This window comes from Nyctereutes procyonoides, unplaced genomic scaffold, assembly GCF_905146905.1.
Source record: "Nyctereutes procyonoides isolate TBG_1078 unplaced genomic scaffold, NYPRO_anot_genome, whole genome shotgun sequence".
Taxonomy (NCBI): Eukaryota; Metazoa; Chordata; class Mammalia; order Carnivora; family Canidae; genus Nyctereutes; species Nyctereutes procyonoides.
Window position 1 is genome coordinate 47,147,049 of NW_026575142.1, and position 17,199 is coordinate 47,164,247.

The 17,199-nt window shown below is 38.3% G+C and overlaps 1 protein-coding gene across 1 annotated transcript in view; it reads right to left on the reverse strand.

The window, feature by feature from the left end:
- Nucleotides 1–17,199, reverse strand: part of MCCC1 (methylcrotonyl-CoA carboxylase subunit 1) — a 60,127-nt gene that overhangs the window by 10,386 nt on the left and 32,542 nt on the right. Inside the window, exons 10-14 of the mRNA XM_055307983.1 lie at nucleotides 15,816–15,943; nucleotides 12,032–12,215; nucleotides 9,618–9,727; nucleotides 5,894–6,110; nucleotides 4,097–4,183 (exon numbers count right to left, since the gene is read on the reverse strand). Of these exons, the coding sequence (XP_055163958.1) occupies nucleotides 4,097–4,183; nucleotides 5,894–6,110; nucleotides 9,618–9,727; nucleotides 12,032–12,215; nucleotides 15,816–15,943 (726 nt within the window). The remainder of the gene's footprint in view (nucleotides 1–4,096; nucleotides 4,184–5,893; nucleotides 6,111–9,617; nucleotides 9,728–12,031; nucleotides 12,216–15,815; nucleotides 15,944–17,199) is intronic.

Here is a 17,199-nt window from a genome sequence, read left to right on the forward strand (position 1 = left end):
AAACAAAACAAAACAAAAAAAAGGGTCATAGACAACACAAGGGCCAAAACTCAAACCCTTAACATTCTAACCCCAGGTCTGCATGTTGTTTTTTTAAAGACTTATTTATTTATATTAGAGAGAGAGAGAGACAGAGTGAGAGCACGGTGGGGAGGAACAGAGAGAGAGAGAGAGAGAGAGAGTACAAGTAGACTCCACACTGAGCGAAGAGCCTGATGCAGGGCTCAATCCCACTACCCTCAGGAGCCTCAGGGCCTCAGCCCCAACCAAGAGTCGGATGCCTAACTGATTTCAGTACCCAGGGAGCCTCAGGGTCTGTGTTATTAACCACCACACTGCCCATCTTCCCAACATAACTACTTCTCCTTTGCTAGATGGTAAATTCCTTAAGAGAGAAAAGCAGGGAAGAAGACATCTTTTTTTTTCCTCTTTTTCACATTACTCATAACATTTATTTTTTCAAAAACTTTGTAATGAACCTACAAATGAACTTTTCCACATCATATCTTGCCAATATCTTTTAGCCCTTCTTAAGAGAAAATGCATCCAATTATACCAGATTAGGGTTTTTTTTTTTTTGATTTATGAAATATGGCAAGTATTTAGCCAACGTGAATGCCAAAAGAATCATAGTAAACACACTGCCAGGAAAACTCTAAATTTTTAAAAAAAATTTTTTTTAAATTAGAATTATAGTTGACATATAATATTAAATTAGTTTCAGGTATACAACATAGTGAATTCAGCAATTATATACACTACAAAATGCTTACTGTACGTGTATTACAATATTATTGACTATATTCTCTATGTTGTACTTTTCATTCCAGTGGCTTACTTGTTTTATAACTGGAAGTTAGTACCTCTTAATCCCCTTCACCATTTCATCCACTGCCCCTCTGCTCCTTCCGCAACCACTAGTTTGTTCTCTATATTTATGAGTCTGCTTCTCTCTGTTGTTACTATTTGTTTATTCACTTGTTTTGTTTTTTAGATTTCACATATAAGTGAAATTGTATGATATTTGTGTTTCTCTGGTTCATTTCACTTAGCATAATACCATGTAGGTCCATCTATGTTGTCACAAGTGGCAAGATTTCGTTCTTTCTTATGGCTAATATTCCATTGTATATATACGTCTTCTTTACCCATTCAACTCTTGATAACCCACAGCTAACATACTCAATAATAAAAAGCTGAAAGCCTTCCCACTAAAAGTCAGGAACAAGACAAGAATGTCTACTCTCAGCACTTTTATTCAACATAGTACTAGAAGTCTTAGCCAGAACAATGAGACAAGAAAATAAATAAATAAAAAGTGTTCAATTGATACAGAAAAACAGTCATTATTTGCAGATAATATACTATCCATAGAAAATCCTAAAGACGCTACCAAAAAAACATTAGATCTATTAAGTAAATTCAGTAAAGTTGCAGGATGCAAAAATCAATACACAAAAATCTGTTGCATTTCTATTCACTGATAATGAAATAGTAGAGAGGGAAATAAAGAAAACAATCCCATTTACAACTGCATCAAAGAGAATAAACTCTTTCATGTGTCACAGGGTATGAACATGTTCCTCCTCCCTCCCCTAGTTGCCTCTAGACCTCCACAAGAGAACTTTAAACATCCTCTTATCTCTACTTTTTAAATTAATTACTTTTAAATAAGCTCTACACCCAACATGGGTCTTGAACTCACAACCCCGACCAAGATCAAGTTGCATGCTCTACCAACTGAACCAGCCACACACCCTATTCTCTTATATACTTAATAAGATATGGAAGTGTGGCATGGTGCAGTATTAGATAAAGACATACACCCTGGAGTGTGGGTTTGAATTCTGGCTCTACCAATCACTTTTGGTATGACTTTAAGAAATTAATCTCTCTAAGCTTTGGTTCCCAATTTATAAAGTTGACACTAATAATAACACCAATTTCATTGAACTGTTCTGAAAATGGTAGTTAAATAATCCATGGAAAGCACTTAATATCTGGCATATACAAAACACTCAATAAATCTTAGCTGTTATTCGTATTATTGAAGGTAGGTCAGGGTTTTGTGAAGCATGGCCACAAGTAACAAAGTAAGAATATTTTTCAAGTCTTAAATACTTAAAATATTTGATCATTCTCACTGAGATCATTAAGAGTTGGCTCTACTTTAGATTCATAAATGCTTCGGGGCCCTTAAGACTTCCCATTTGGTGTACTCATTCAATCACGGCTACTGTTAATTAGCATTTATTAGAGAACCAACAGAACATTTCTGGAAACTATTATATTCAGGCCTAGGTTATTGTTGAAAAAGACTACCAAAAGGATGTTGTGAAGAGCAGCCATGCTGGTTTTCAATAATGTATTTGTTTTTTAATTAAAAATTTAAAAAATTTCCAACAAATGCAGCATAGTTCAAAACACTGCTAAGCGCCTTAGTGAAGATCCATACCAAATAACACAGTTGGCTCACTAGAATTTTAATCACACATGTGATTTTTCTGTTTAATTTAGGTTGAAGAGGCCACTGAAACTTTACTGCTACTGCTACGTATATTCAGTATATAGGAGTCTTGAGTAAAATAATCCCTGATTTTGGAGGGGCTATTTTTTAGGAATGAAATGAACAGACATACTGGCATAAAATGGATAGGTTAAACATTTGCAGAATGCTACTCTATAAGGGATGTTTGCAAACTTTTTTCCCATGTACTCAATACATTTAAAGGTAATGACCATCCAGATTCAGGATGAAAAAATATCTCAAAATATTTTTTCTGTAATATCTGTATCCCAAACAACTTCTGTGAAAAAAGGAATTTGCTAAAAACTGAATGCATGTCTACACAGAGTTGAGATCAAGATCTTACTCTGCCTGGGGAGGAGGGTGCTGCCATGAGCTAGCAGGAAAATTCTGTTCTACCTGGTAGGCACATTTTTATAATGGAGCTTTCACAGTTCAATGACCCCTCACATTCAAGGTTATCCAGTCCTCCCAGATCTGGCTCGGCACCCATCTGGCTTCCCATGCAACCTGTCCTGCAGTAGAAGGGATACTGCTATCAAGGGATTCTGATCCCTCTGGTACATTGTTCCAGCCACAAATTTATAAAAAATTTAAATTTTTTTGATGTTAGCCTCTCCTGGCTTCAATTACAATAAATCAGTTCCACCCTCAACCTACTCAAATTAGTTTGCAGTCAAAAATCAATCTTCCACTGGAAGAGTAAAAATAGCACAGAAGTCAAGGTCAGAAAGTCTAGATGTCAATGTCCCTAACCTTGAGTAAGTTACTTTACTTCTATGCCTCAGTTTCATTGGCCATACATGGGTATGGTGGAGATCATACCTCATTCAATTATAGTGAAGATAATTTTTTTTTAAGATTTTATTTATTCATTTGAGAGAGAGAAAGCACGAGTGGGTACAGAAGGAGAGGAAGCAAGGAGCCCAATGGACATGGGGCTCGATCCCAGGACCCTGAGATCATGACCTGAGCCAAAGGCAGACACTTAACGGTCTGAGCCACCCAGGTGCCTATATTATAGTGAAGATAAAAATTTACATGTGATCAGGCACTTAATAAATCATAGCTCCTTAGTAACCCACTTCTACCTGAAACACTACCTGAGTAGTGGGTAATCCTTCACCCTAGAGTAGCTTTGGATATTGATTTTCTCACTTAAAAATAGTACATTCTTGCTGAAGAAAAACTGCAAAGCAAAGAAAGTACAAAGACAGCTGGTGTGTGTGTGTGTGTGTGTGTGTGTGTGTGTGTGTGTGACGCAAATCACCTAAAATCCCACTCTCCAGTGGTAACCTTACATCTTGGCATATTTCATTTTGCTGTATATATTTTATGACATATTTTCATTAGTAATTTTTCAAGTATTTACAAAATATAGAAAGGAAAAAGGAGAAAAATACCACTAATTAAACCACCTGAGCCAATCAATCCTTTCCTTCCAATGGTTAGGCTAGGGAGCTTAAAAATGTAATTGACTGATCTGTGGCTGGGTTGTATCCTTTTTTTCCAGGTGAATGTGATGTATTTCTATGAAGCACGCTCCTCTTTGAATAAAACATTACTTACTGTTTTTACCATCCCTCAGGGTTATGTTTCTGGTGTAAAAGATATTCAGTCTTCTTCCACTGCTGGATGCAAAAGGTGAGTACTGATCTAGAAAAAAATTAAGATTCAACAACAAATTTACAAACATCAAGCCTGACTTCATACCTTAAGAAAGAAAACATAAAACACCCGCCCGATGCTGGCAGCTCAAATGTGTCTTCTTTGTCCTTATAGCTTTAAATTTAACTTAGATACTTTCATTTACATCTCAGGAAATGTCATATGAAAAATTCTAGCTTCTCTGAAAAATCTGAGCATTTACAGCTTAAACTCTCTTCCTCTGGGGGCGTAAACTGCACAGTGGTCTCCCCTCCTCAGGCAAATGCATTCCAGGTCACCAAAATCTTCACCACTCATTACTTTTCTTTCACCTTGCCTCTTTCTGCATCACTTGTCCCTCCCACAGGCTTGTGTGTTCATCCTCTGTTGGACCATATCCAGGAGCTACAGCATAGCTAAACTGAAGCAATTTATTCTGAAGCTCTTATGTGTGCCGGTTATAAATTGTAAAAAGGAAGGGGAGAGTAAGAGGATACTCGATTCTAACAATGCTATGTTCAGGGTTAGAAATACCGTGTGGGCCCATTTAGAGGCGTTTCATGTATTGTAAAAAGACAAAATGAGAATAGAGTATACATCTCCTAAAGATGTAGTTATGTATTTTAAGCTTTTGATATAACTTTCTTGAATGAATCTAGAAATGAAAGATCCTAATAATAAAATTATATACTAATCCTAATAATAATGAGAGAAATGGATTATTTTTTTTTTCCGGTTTGCTCCAAAGGTCAGAGTTAGCCAGAAGTAAATAGCCTGAAGCAAGTTTGAGAGAGCTCAGATTTTGCTCAACTTGGAAGAACTTTTTAATGAAGAACTGATACCATAATAGGCTAATGAGTTCTGATGAATTCTCTGTATAAATTTCTAGCTTCCTGAGGTGTTAGGAAGAGGCTGAATAACAACTTAGTGGGAGTGCTGAAGCAGAGATGTCCATGTGTGGCAACAGGGTTGAATCTCTGCCATAGTCCTGATTCTCCTATTTGAGGAAGTACCTCGGTTTCTATGTAGTCAGAAATTTGATCACAGAATGGAAAAGGAAAGGAGGAGGAAATAACTCAATGATAAATCACAGGTAACCCAAGGGAACCCAAAAATCTCATGCTTTGTCTTTAGTCCCTAGGACCAAGGAAGTTGCCACTGGTGTAGAGGATACACTAAAGTAGGCCCTCGAGGAGCAGCGAGTTGAAAAAGCTTTTGAAGGAGTCAGCACAGGGTCTAGGAAGAATCAGTGTTAGGTTGAAAAAAGATCTCAACACTGGCAACTAGTTAGGTTGTATTGAATGGGTTAAAAAGTGTTTACAGGCACATCCATGATATGTGAATCTACACTGCTTCATGCTAAAAACCACATTAGCAGAGGACGGTGTCAATTACTAGAGAAAAAAAGGGACACAAGAGTGGCATAAAGAAAAGCACCTTCAGGGGATCCCTGGGTGGCTCAGCAGTTTAGCGCCTGCCTTTGGCCCAGGGCGCGATCCTGGAGTCCCGGGATCAAGTCCCACATTGGGCTCCCGGCATGGAGCCTGCTTCTCCCTCCTCCTGTGTCTCTGCCTCTCTCTCTCTCTCTCTCTCTGTCTATCATAAATAAATAAAATAAATAAATCTTAAAAAAAAGAAAAGAAAAAAGAAAAGAAAAGCACCTTCAGTGATTATTCAGAGAATCCTAACAAGCAAAGGAAAGAGGAAAGCATTCCATACCTTGTGACTGAATTTTGAGAGCATCAGACACAGCTTTCTCCTTGAGGATGAGACCCAGAGCTGCCTGGCATAAAAACTCCTTGGCTGTGGCCTTCTTATTGGGAAACAGCTCTTTGTGGTGTTGAGCAATGAAATCAGTGTGCACATTGCCTGCTTCAAACTCTGGGTGGCCAGACAGGCTGAGGAGGAAGTCGATGTTGGTGTGCAGTCCGACGATCTAGGAAGAGAAAAAAACCCACATCCCCAGTGGATGGGGAAAACAACATATTCAGAAAATCATTTCTACGGCCTCTGCTCTCTGTCCTAAGTGTTTTCTATTATGGGCAACTCTCAAGGAAAATAAAAAAAACCTACATGGTGGCAACAGGACAACTCATAGGAAAAACAAAACCAAAAACCCACTTTACCAACACTATCTATCTGGACTTAATACTTAAAATTGTATTTTATGATACATTTTAAAATGCAGTAAACTACATTTTGCTCTTTATGATAAAGAGGACATAGGGAGTGATGTTAGAATAGGTAGTATGGAGACATTTAATTGACTCAAGCTAGAAGAGTGATAAATCTTAATGAACTTAAATGAGATTTATTTGCAAGATATTGAAGACTTGCCACTCAGAATACTCCCACAAAATAGGAAGACTGCAAACAGGACAGGATTGCTGCACTGAGGATGGTACAGGATTAAATGACCTTAAAGGAACTTCCTTCTGACACTAAAACTCAAACTTTACACAATGATATAAAAGCGAAAAAGTATAAAATGAACCCACACCCACCCAATAAATGGGATCAAGGGTAAAACCAGCTATCTGAGCCTTGGGTTCATTCATTCATTTATCCAATCATTCATCTAATACCCATTTACTGAGCACCATTAGGTGCTAGGCCCTGATCCAAGTAATAGGGACACAACAAGAACAAAACCTCACAGGGCCTACATTCTAGGAACAGATAACAGACAATATTTATTAACAAATATCTAATATGCTATCAGGCCATATGAAGAAAAATAAGGCTGGTTAAGGGGAGACAGAAGAGCAAAGGGCCCTATTTTAAACAGGGTGACCTGGTTTCAAGCTACACTACAAAGCGGGAGTAATAAAAACATTATGGTACTGGAACAAAAATAGACACAAAGATCAACAGAACTGACAGCCCAGAAATAAACCCATGCTTATATGGTCAATTAATCTATTACAAAGGAGGTAAGAATATACAATGGGGAAAGGAACATCTGTTCAATAACTGGTGGTGGGAAAACAGGACAGCTACATGCTGAAGACTGAAGACCACTTTCTCACACCACACACAAAAATAAACTAAAAATGGATTACAGTCTTAAATGTGAGACCTGAAACCAAAAACCTCCTAAAGAAAACATAGGCAGTAATCTCTTGGAAGTCAGCCTTAGCAACATATTTATGGATATGTCTCCTCAGGCAAGGGAAACATAAGCAAAAATAAACTATTGGGACTACATCAAATTAAAAAACTTTTGCACAGTGAAGGAAACCATCAACAAAATGAAAAGGTAATGGGAGAAGATAGTTGCAAATGATACATCCTGATAACGGGCTAATATCCAAAATATATAAAGAACTCCTACAACTCAACACCAAAAAACCTAATAATCCAATTAAAAAGCGGAAAGAACCAGAACAGATTTTTTTTCCCAAAAAAGGCATACAAATGGCTAACACACACATCAAAAGATGCTCACCATCACTCATCATCAAAGAAATGCAAATCAAAACCACAATGGGATATCACCTCACACCAGTCAGAACCGCTAGTATCAAAAAGATAAGAAGTAAGAAGTGTTGGTGAGGATGTGGAGAAAAGGCAACTCTTATGCCCCACTGGTAGGAAGATAAATGGGTACAGCCACTGTGGAAAATAGTATGGATGTTGCCCCCAAGTTAAAAACAGAAATATATGATCTAGTAATTCCACTGCTATTTGCCCAAATGAAATGAAAACATGAATTAGAAAAGATATATGCACCCCTATGTTTATTGCAACACAATTTATAATATTGAAGATATGGAAGCAATCTCAGTGTCTATCAACAGATGAAGGATAAAAAAGATGTGGTGTACACACATAAAGGAATACTACTCAGTCACAGCAAAGAATGAAATCTTGCCATTTGTAACAACATGGATGGACCTAGAGGGTATTATACGAAGTGAAATAAATCAAAGATGAATATCATATATTTTCACTTACATGTGCAATCTAAAACACAAAGCAAACACACAACAGAAACAGACTCATAAATAGAGAACTGGTGGTTGCTAGTGGGGAAGGAGGTGAGAAATGAGAAAATAAGGTAAATAGATGAATGGGATCGAGAGGCACAATTTTCCAGTCATAAAATAAGTTAAGTCACATGGATGAAAACTACAGATTATAATCAATAGTACTGTCATAACTTTGGTGACAGAGGATAGCTATACTTACTGTGGTGAGTCCTATGTAAATTATAGAATTGAATCACCCTGCTGTACACCTAAAACTAATAGAACATTAGATTATCGACTATACTTCAATTAAAAACACCCAAACAAATGGATGGGCACCTGGGTGGCTCAGTAAGTCAAATGTCTGATCCTTGGTTTCGGTTCAGGTCATGATCTCAGGGTCGTGGGACTGAGCTCTGCGTCAGGGCTCCATGCTCAGTGAGGAGTCTGCTGGGGATTCTTTCTCTCCCTCTCTCTCCGTGCTCCCCCACCTGTGTGCATGTGTGTGTGCATCCATGTGTGTGTGTCCATGTACACATACGCCTGCTCTTTCTCTCTCAATAAATAAAATCTTTCTTCCTTTTTTTTTTTTTTAAAGATTTTATTTATTCATGAGAGACAAGAGAAAGAGAGGCAGAGACATAGGCAGAGAGAGAAGTAGGCGCCATGCAGGAAGCCTGATATGGAACTTGATCCCGAGACCCCAGGATCATGTGAGCCCTGGGCCAAAGGCAGACACTTAACTGCTGAGCCACCGTCGTCCCAATAAATAAAATCTTTCAAAAAAAAAAAAAAAAAGGAACAGCCTGGGAAGAATTCAGAGGTGAGCAGGAGCTGAGGATGGTGAGGAGGGAGTCCTACAATAATGTGGGGAAAGAACATTCTGGAATAGAGAGTAGGAACACATGGCTCCATGCTGGGTGTATCTAAGGAATGGCAAGGAGACCAGCATGGCTGGAGCCACATAGATGAGAAGTTTGGTGAAATTAATGACATATAACACTTTGGACATCACGAGTTAATACAAAATTCTTCTATGAAGGTACATCAGTGTGGTCTTGGTATATTACTACACCAAGGAAATGAATGTGCTACAAAAAAGCAACAAACTCTGTCAAATGGATAAAACTGAACATAAGTATTTTCCACTGGAGAAAATAAAAACCAGACTGCAGGCCACACTTGTATGGCTGGCCTTATCTACCAGGATGAATATGAAATTAATATCAGGTTTCATTGAAGCATAACACTGACTAACAGCGTTAGCCCTGCAATTTTTCTTTTCTAGCTAAAACAAGAAGTCATTAAACTCTATTCTGACCCATGGGAACATGCACTCAGTTTGTTCCTGACACCTGGGTAACTGGTGGCCATGAGTTGACAAAGACAAAGCCTCACCAGTCATTACAGACATACTTGGCTATGCAGAGACACAGATCATCTGGGTCCTAACACGGCCGTGGCTCACTCACATGGTACTGACGAAGGCTGTACCTCAGTTTCGTCAAGGCTGCCTGGCGATCTGTAGCCCATACAACCAGCTTCGCAATCATGGGGTCATAATGCACTGAAACTTCATCTCCTAAAATTGAAAAACCACAGTAACCACTCAAAGTCAAAACTCAAAGCGATAAAATATGACACACAAGACATTCTGCTGGGGCTTTATGCTCATTTCACACTTAATCTTTTGGAGCTCTTACATGATAGATATCATTATCACTGTTTTATTCATGAGGAACTGAGGCTCACAGAGGTTTAAAAACTTAGCACAAATCTGAGGAGAGTACGGCCATCCAAGGGCACCAGGCCCTAAAACAGGCCGGCTTTCCCCGTCCTATCTTCTTCTGAACCTTCTTCTTTTCCCTTCCCTCATTTTGGAAGTCTGTACAAACTGCCTCTACCCTCTCTTGTCACAACCATCTCTGCCCCTAGCATTTCCTTCCCTCCTCCCCTCAGTCTCCTCATCAGAAAAATATGGAGCATAATCCCATTATCCTGTAAGGTCCTTGGGAGGATTGATAATAAAAGGCCAAGTGCCATACCTGGCAGAACCCATAAATGAATAGCAGCCATCACTGCTACGATAGTCTTAGAGAACAAGAGTCTGAACCATGCAGCCCCGTAAGTTCAGAGCCATGCACATGAAGCCCAGTTGTAGGCCAGCCTGAGCCACCCAAAATGCTGGCTGGAATAATTTAAAACAAAAAAAATCTGAATCATGCACATCTCATGGTTCAAGTTAAGAGGATGTGGTGTGTTATAAAGAACACTGTACCAGGATCTCTGTGTGATTTTTGGCAGGCCACTTGACCCCTCTGAATCCCAGGGTCTTTATCTATAAAAGCAAGGAGTTAAAGTACACCCCCTTATCCCTCATCCACCCACCTATCCACACCATCACTCACCAATGTGTATTGAACACCCTCTAGGCCCAGGCCTGAGTAAGGTGCAGCAACTAGAACATGGAAGACACAGCCTCTCCCTTAAGAAACTTACAATATGATGGGAAAACTATACAAGGAGTAAAAAGTTACTGTAAAACAATATAATAAGCAAAGTGCCCGAGGAATACATAAGGAGCTTAAGGAATGCAGAAGGGGAGGGTTGGGGAAGCTTCTTGGAGTAGAAGATCCTCCCAGTGCAGAGATGTGAATCTAGGAGTCTTTCTCGGAATTATACCTGTTAACCTTTGAGTATCTTTATCATATTACATCACAAGTTTTGCTCACCCTACAGATTCTTTCCTATCCACTGTGAGTGTTCTCTCTCTAAAATGTTCTGGTGTTAAGTTAAAAAAAACCTACTGACTACTAAATCTTGCTGTGGTTTAGCCAGAGCTCTCAGAATTCTTCCAATTTGTCATCAAGAAGTCCTGACTCCTCATTTTGGCTTTCAAGACACTGTGATTTGCTCTCAACCTGTACCTCTAGCTGCATCTCCAACTGTTCACCATCCTGAACCCTTTTCTCTAGCTGCATGTGTTCTTACAGTTCTTCCAACACACCTGAGTTAAGCTCTTCTTTCTCCACTGTTCTGTGTGCTATTCAATCTGCCTACTCAAATCTATTCCACACTTCCTCTTAGAAATGTGTCCTGACTGTACTGGCCTAACGTAACCTCTAATCCTGAGAACTGCTTTTCGTCACTCACCATCTGGATAACTTCTCTGGCAACTAAAGTCAAGGTGGTAGTAGCTCAGAACATGGATTCTGGAGCTAGAGAGACTGGGTCTGACTCTTGGCTCCAAGGGTGAGGTGACCTTGGGTAAGTCAGCTAACTTCTCTGTGCCCTGGTTCCCTCATCTAGAAAATGGAGTGAAAATAACACCTACTCATAGGGTAGTTCTCACAGTTAAAGGAGTCCAGATAAAAAAGTCACCTAGAACAGTGTACACAGTACACAGTTAATGCTGATTGTTATGACCATTGTTGTTAATCTTATGCTATGAGCACTCTTATATTTTTTATTTTTCTTTATTTCTTTTATTATTGTTTAGCTTACACTGAGTTTATATATTAATTCTCCAGCTTAACTTTAAGTCCCTTGAACGCAGAGGGTGTTGAGCACAGTAGGTATCAGCAACCTTAAATTACTCTTAGAACTAGGCAGAGTAAAAATATAAAATAGTACACACAAAATGTTTGTTATTTAGATTTGAACAAATACTGCTACATCTCAACAAAGGGTGTATTGTTAAAGATTAGTAGCTATTTTTTAAAAATAACTATTCCAGAAAGAAAAATAAAGATTAATGAGAAATCAATTACATCCTTCATTCTAAAACATACTAAACATTTCCATAAGACAGGGAAAAGAACTGTCCAGAAATAATAACACACTGAAAATTTAAAAAGACTGAGACTTTTCATTTATTTCACTTTACCTTGTCTCACTCCAGTTTCGATTCTAGTACAAAGGTCTCCCTGAGGGGTGGAGAGATGCACCAATGGCCCAGCCCCTGGCATGAAGTTATTGGCAGGATCTTCTGCATATATTCTAGCTTCAAAGGCATGGCCCTGCAGAGTTATTTCTTCCTGGCTCAAAGGAATCTTCTCTCCTGCTGCAATCTGGTAAAAGAAGAATATGTGCTTCTATGAAATTCCTCCTTATAGTACAACTATGAGACTTGGAAAGTTGATGGTCTTGTCTTTTTCCATGGAAAATACACATTTGGGCTTTATGACAAGTCAAATAAAAACTATTATTTCATCCACCTCCCCGAGTTTGGGGCAAAAGCAAAAATAGGTTACAAAAACAGATGCAGCTTGGAAATAATGTATTAATTACAAGGGTTTCTAGAGTTCTTTAAGCAGAGAAAGCAGGTGAAGACTAAATTATAAAGATCAGTGTTTTTTCAATGTAATTACAACTAAAATTTCTTACTGGCAAGATAATCTGTTTTCATTTAAAACATCAGTCAGGGCTCAGTTATCAAATCAATCTTTTTTAATAGTAAATTATTTGTTGGTGTTTAGGACTACACTCACAGGTACTTGAATGTATAAAGCATTTCTCACCTTTTGAGCTCTGGATATACCATACCTTAACCTCCTTGGAACATTTATTCCAATCTTTTTTTCTGGTTAACTGCTTATTCTCTAGACCTTAGCTCAAAATAATCACGTCATTAGGGAAGCTTTCCTACCCTGGTTCAGTTAAGTTTGCATATTGCTAACGTGTGGCATTTGCCATCTTTATTAGCCTTTTATTTTTTTTTAAGATTTTATTTATTTATTCATGAGAGACCCAGAGAGAGAGAGAGAGAGAGAGAGAGAGAGAACGCTAGAGACACAGGCAGAGTTCAGAGAAGCAGGCTCCATGCAGGGAGCCCGACATGGGACTTGATCCCGTGTCTCCAAGATCAGGCCCTGGGCTGAAGGTGGCACTAAACTGCTCAGCCACCCAGGCTGCCCTAGCCTTTTGTTTTTTAAAGTTTATTTAAGTAATCTCTACACCTAGTGTGGGACTCAAACTCACCACTTCAAGATCAAGAGTCACATGCTCTATCAACTGAGCTAGACAGGCTCCCCCATCTTTGTCATCCTCATCACCATCATCACATGATGGTTTTTCAATTTTGTTATGTTAATGCATATTGCATGATACCAGATTATAAGCAGGATGATCATCATTTTATCATTACTACAATTACATTATTTTGACTATTATGTACCAATACAACAATTCTCTCTCTCCAACTAGTATAATTTGGAAAAGGCTAATGGAGGACATGCTGTCACTTTCTCTACTTTCTCTAGTTTTCCTCCAGGATGAGAAAAGGACAAACTGAGAAAGCAAAAGACATAGGGGGAAAAAACTGAGTAATTTAGCACCACTTGGAACTAAATAGGTAAGCATGAAACAGACGTAAAGAGTTTATCTCTTTAAATCTGTAGATAAGAAAAATCAGGATCCAGAGCAGTTAAGAATGAAAGGAAAATGGGACCACATTGAATGCTTTTATGACACGGTGTTTTGAACCACAGACTCTGCAGCCCTATTGCCTTGGCCCAAATTCTGTCTCTATACTTACTCTGTTCTGGGCATGTTTTTTAACCTCTTAATGGTTCAGAGAAAAGTGCATGTAGTAGGTACTACATAAGCATTAGCTATTGTCATTTTATTCTTATCCTTTATAATGAAATACTTTTTAATGTTTTAATAAAGAATTCTATTTGTCTTAATAGAAACCTGGAAAAGAATGACCACATGTCCATATTTCAAGATGTGATCTAATTTCTGACTACAGAGCCACATTTCAAACTGGCTTATTTTTGCCTATCTATTTTCCTTTCAGGTTGGTTTCTATCTGAGCTCAGAAGAGACAGGCCGCAACCATGCCTCTGGATACTTGGAAATCTGTGCCATATGAGTTCTCTTAGGCTTAGACATTGACTCTTTGGAACTCCTGGACCTTGGATATATTCCCCAGCTTCCCCTGGACATGGGTACCACCTGTGTCTGCAGCCTACATGCTCACATCACTGCAATCTCATTCTAGGGAGGCTTTGACTCCAGAGGCTGGTCCTGGAGCTTGAACTCTTGACTCATCAAATGGCAAGCTCTCTTGTTTTACCTCTGCCTGGAAGCCAGGATCCAAAGTGCCTTCAACATTATAAATGAGGTCTAGTGGTGTCCATAAGTTCTAGAATCCCTTCCCAGATAAGAAAAGCCTACTTCTCTTTCTAAAGGGCCTTTAAAGCTCTTGCAATTTCTTGAGATGCAGAAAAAAAGTCTACTGGTTCCCCTTATGTCCAAAAGCTTTCCCTTCCCTAGAAATTCTTTATCTGTCATGATTTCAAAATTCTGGACTCCCAGGGTACCTAAGTGGCCCAGTCGGTTAAGCATCTGACTCTTGGTTTCTGCTCAAGTCAAGATCTCGTGGTCGTGAGATTGAGCCCTTGCATCTGGCTTTGCACTCAGCGTGGAGTCTACTTGAGACTCTTTCTCCCTCTCTCTCTGCCCCTCTCCCTGCCTCTAAAAATAAATAAATCTTAAAAAGAAAAATTCTGGACTCTCAATTACTGCTTCAGAAAAAAAAAATTCCCCCTTTCCTTGAATTCTGGAAACAGAAGCACTCTTTCCAAAACTTTCTAAATCCGCTACAATTTTCCCATTACTTACTAACACTTACTAGCCTGATGTGCCTGGTTTTCATTAGCTCCCAAGGCTATAGAGGCCCCAAAGAATCTTATGGCTCAATTAAAACCACCAATCATCCCAAGGAACCAGGAAAAGGAGCATCATATTATTGTCCATAGAAGTTCTGGAAAGACAAAATTATCAAAATAATAATCAAGACTTTAGCATCATAACATGAAAAAAAATTTAGATTCAGAATATATAAAGAACCAAGAATTCTACAGAGAATACAGTACTTAAACATTTAAATATAAAAGTATTTATGGTACTTAAAAAAACATTTTTATATTAAAAAAGGCTGTAAAATCAATTGTTTTCAATAATAAGAGTAAAACAGATTTAGTTATTATCCATATTCCTTTAAGAATATGCTTTGTGGAATTCTAGTCTAGGCCAGTGCTTCTCAAACTATTTATAACAAAGGAAAAATTATAGACTTATACTTTTGTAACATACAGTAGACATGTCACAAAAATGCTGTAAAAATTTCTAAACACTTATTCTGAAAGGGCTATACTAATCCTACCGCAGACCAACAACAGTGTGTAAGTCAGCACTTGCATGTGGTTCACTCTAGTAGTCTAGACCGTTACCTTGGCTCTTCATTCCCAACTCTTCCTTAGCTCATTTCATTGGGGCTAGCATCTGTCTTGCCTCTAAAAGCAAAGGATGGCCCAGCACAGAATATTGTGGCCTTCAGGTAGAGTACAAGGCTTTGGTGTTGAGATAATGTGGTCATAAGACAGCCTCAGTGGCAGCAGCTCACCTGCACCTTGCCTTAGGCTATCCCATGTCTAAGAGAAATAATGGTAAGTGACAGGTTAGAAATCTGAGTCCATAAAGTGACAATAATGTCACAGCAACAAATGAAATATCTTTAACCTCCTATTTTCCTGTCCTCATGATAAAGGAGCCAGAATTGAACCAGCCAGAATTGAACCCTTGTCCAAAGTGACACCTTCTTTTAGGAGGCTAGCAGGTGACATATTCTCAAGATTGATCTTTAACAGAAAAAATAGTCCCACCCTAAGCTGCCACTCCACCAAGTCAGTTCCTGTGATCATCTCAGTAACAGGATGTTCCACTTGCAGTCTTGTATTCATTTCCATGAAGTAGAAATTGTGCTTTGAGTCCATAATAAACTCGACAGTTCCTAAAAGATAAAAAACAACAGCCATTTCAATAGCATATAATCAATCAGTAGAAATAAAAATCTTCTATGATGTATCACATCAACTTTTATTTTTTAATTTTTTAAATTAATGTTTTTAAAATTTTTATTTTATTTAAATTCAATTAATTAACATATAGTGTATTATTGACTTCAGAGGTAGAGGTCAATGATTCATCAGTTGCATATAACACCCAGTGCTAGCACAGCATGTGCACTCCTTAATGCCCATCACCAGTTACCCCATTCCTCTACTCCCACCCCCCAGCAACCCTCAGTTTGTTTCCTAGAGTTGAGTCTCTTATGAGTCTTTTATTAAGAGTCTTCTGAAATTAGAGTCAAATCACATCAACATTTAATGCTGCCTTCATTCAATGGGAAACATTTTACATTTTGTGAAGAAAATATCTCACATTTTGCAGCAGCAAATGATTCTTAATTAAAAAATAGGGAGCCACATGAAATCTCGCAATAGAAAAGCATACTCAGGGTTTTGAGCAAATAGTAAGCCCAAGTTATGAGTAGTGTCAGCTGTTGCAGCAATGAGAACATGGTTCGGCCATGTGATTTGGCTTCAGGGCACAAAGACCCCTGGAACCTCACGTTCTCACATTCCATCTCACTCTAATCCAGTAGAAAAAATACAACATTTTTTCCTCCTGATTGTTGGAGGTTTCCTTTAAAAGTCCTTTTGCTGGTGACCCACTAGAAGATTGCTTAGCTACTAAATCTTCTTCTTTCCCAATTTTATTAAGGTATAATTTCATATAATAAAATTTATCTGTTTTAGGTGTAGGGAAGTATCTTGAGTTTCAGAAATTGAATACAGTGATAAAACCACTACTACCACCATGAAAATGCAAAATATTTCCATTATCCAAAATGTTCCCTTGTTCTCCTTTGCAATCAGTCCCTTCCCCAGGTCATTGGGCTCCAGGCAACCATAGTTTTTTCTAGTATATTACATAAATGAAATCATATACTATGCAGTGTTTTGTGTTTGAGTTTTGTTTCACTTAGCTGAAAGTTAGTTCCATATAACTTGACTGTTTTTCACACTGTGGGTCATAACCCATTAGTAGCTTGTAAAAATTCAGTGAAGACTTCCAGTTTCTGGCCCATAAGAAACTAAGAAGTCACCATTCTACCCTGACAAGAGTAAAAAGCCAAATAAACTGAAAAATCAACAATTTTTCTCAGATCCATTGGAGATATGAGGTCACAGGGCAAACTGCTGC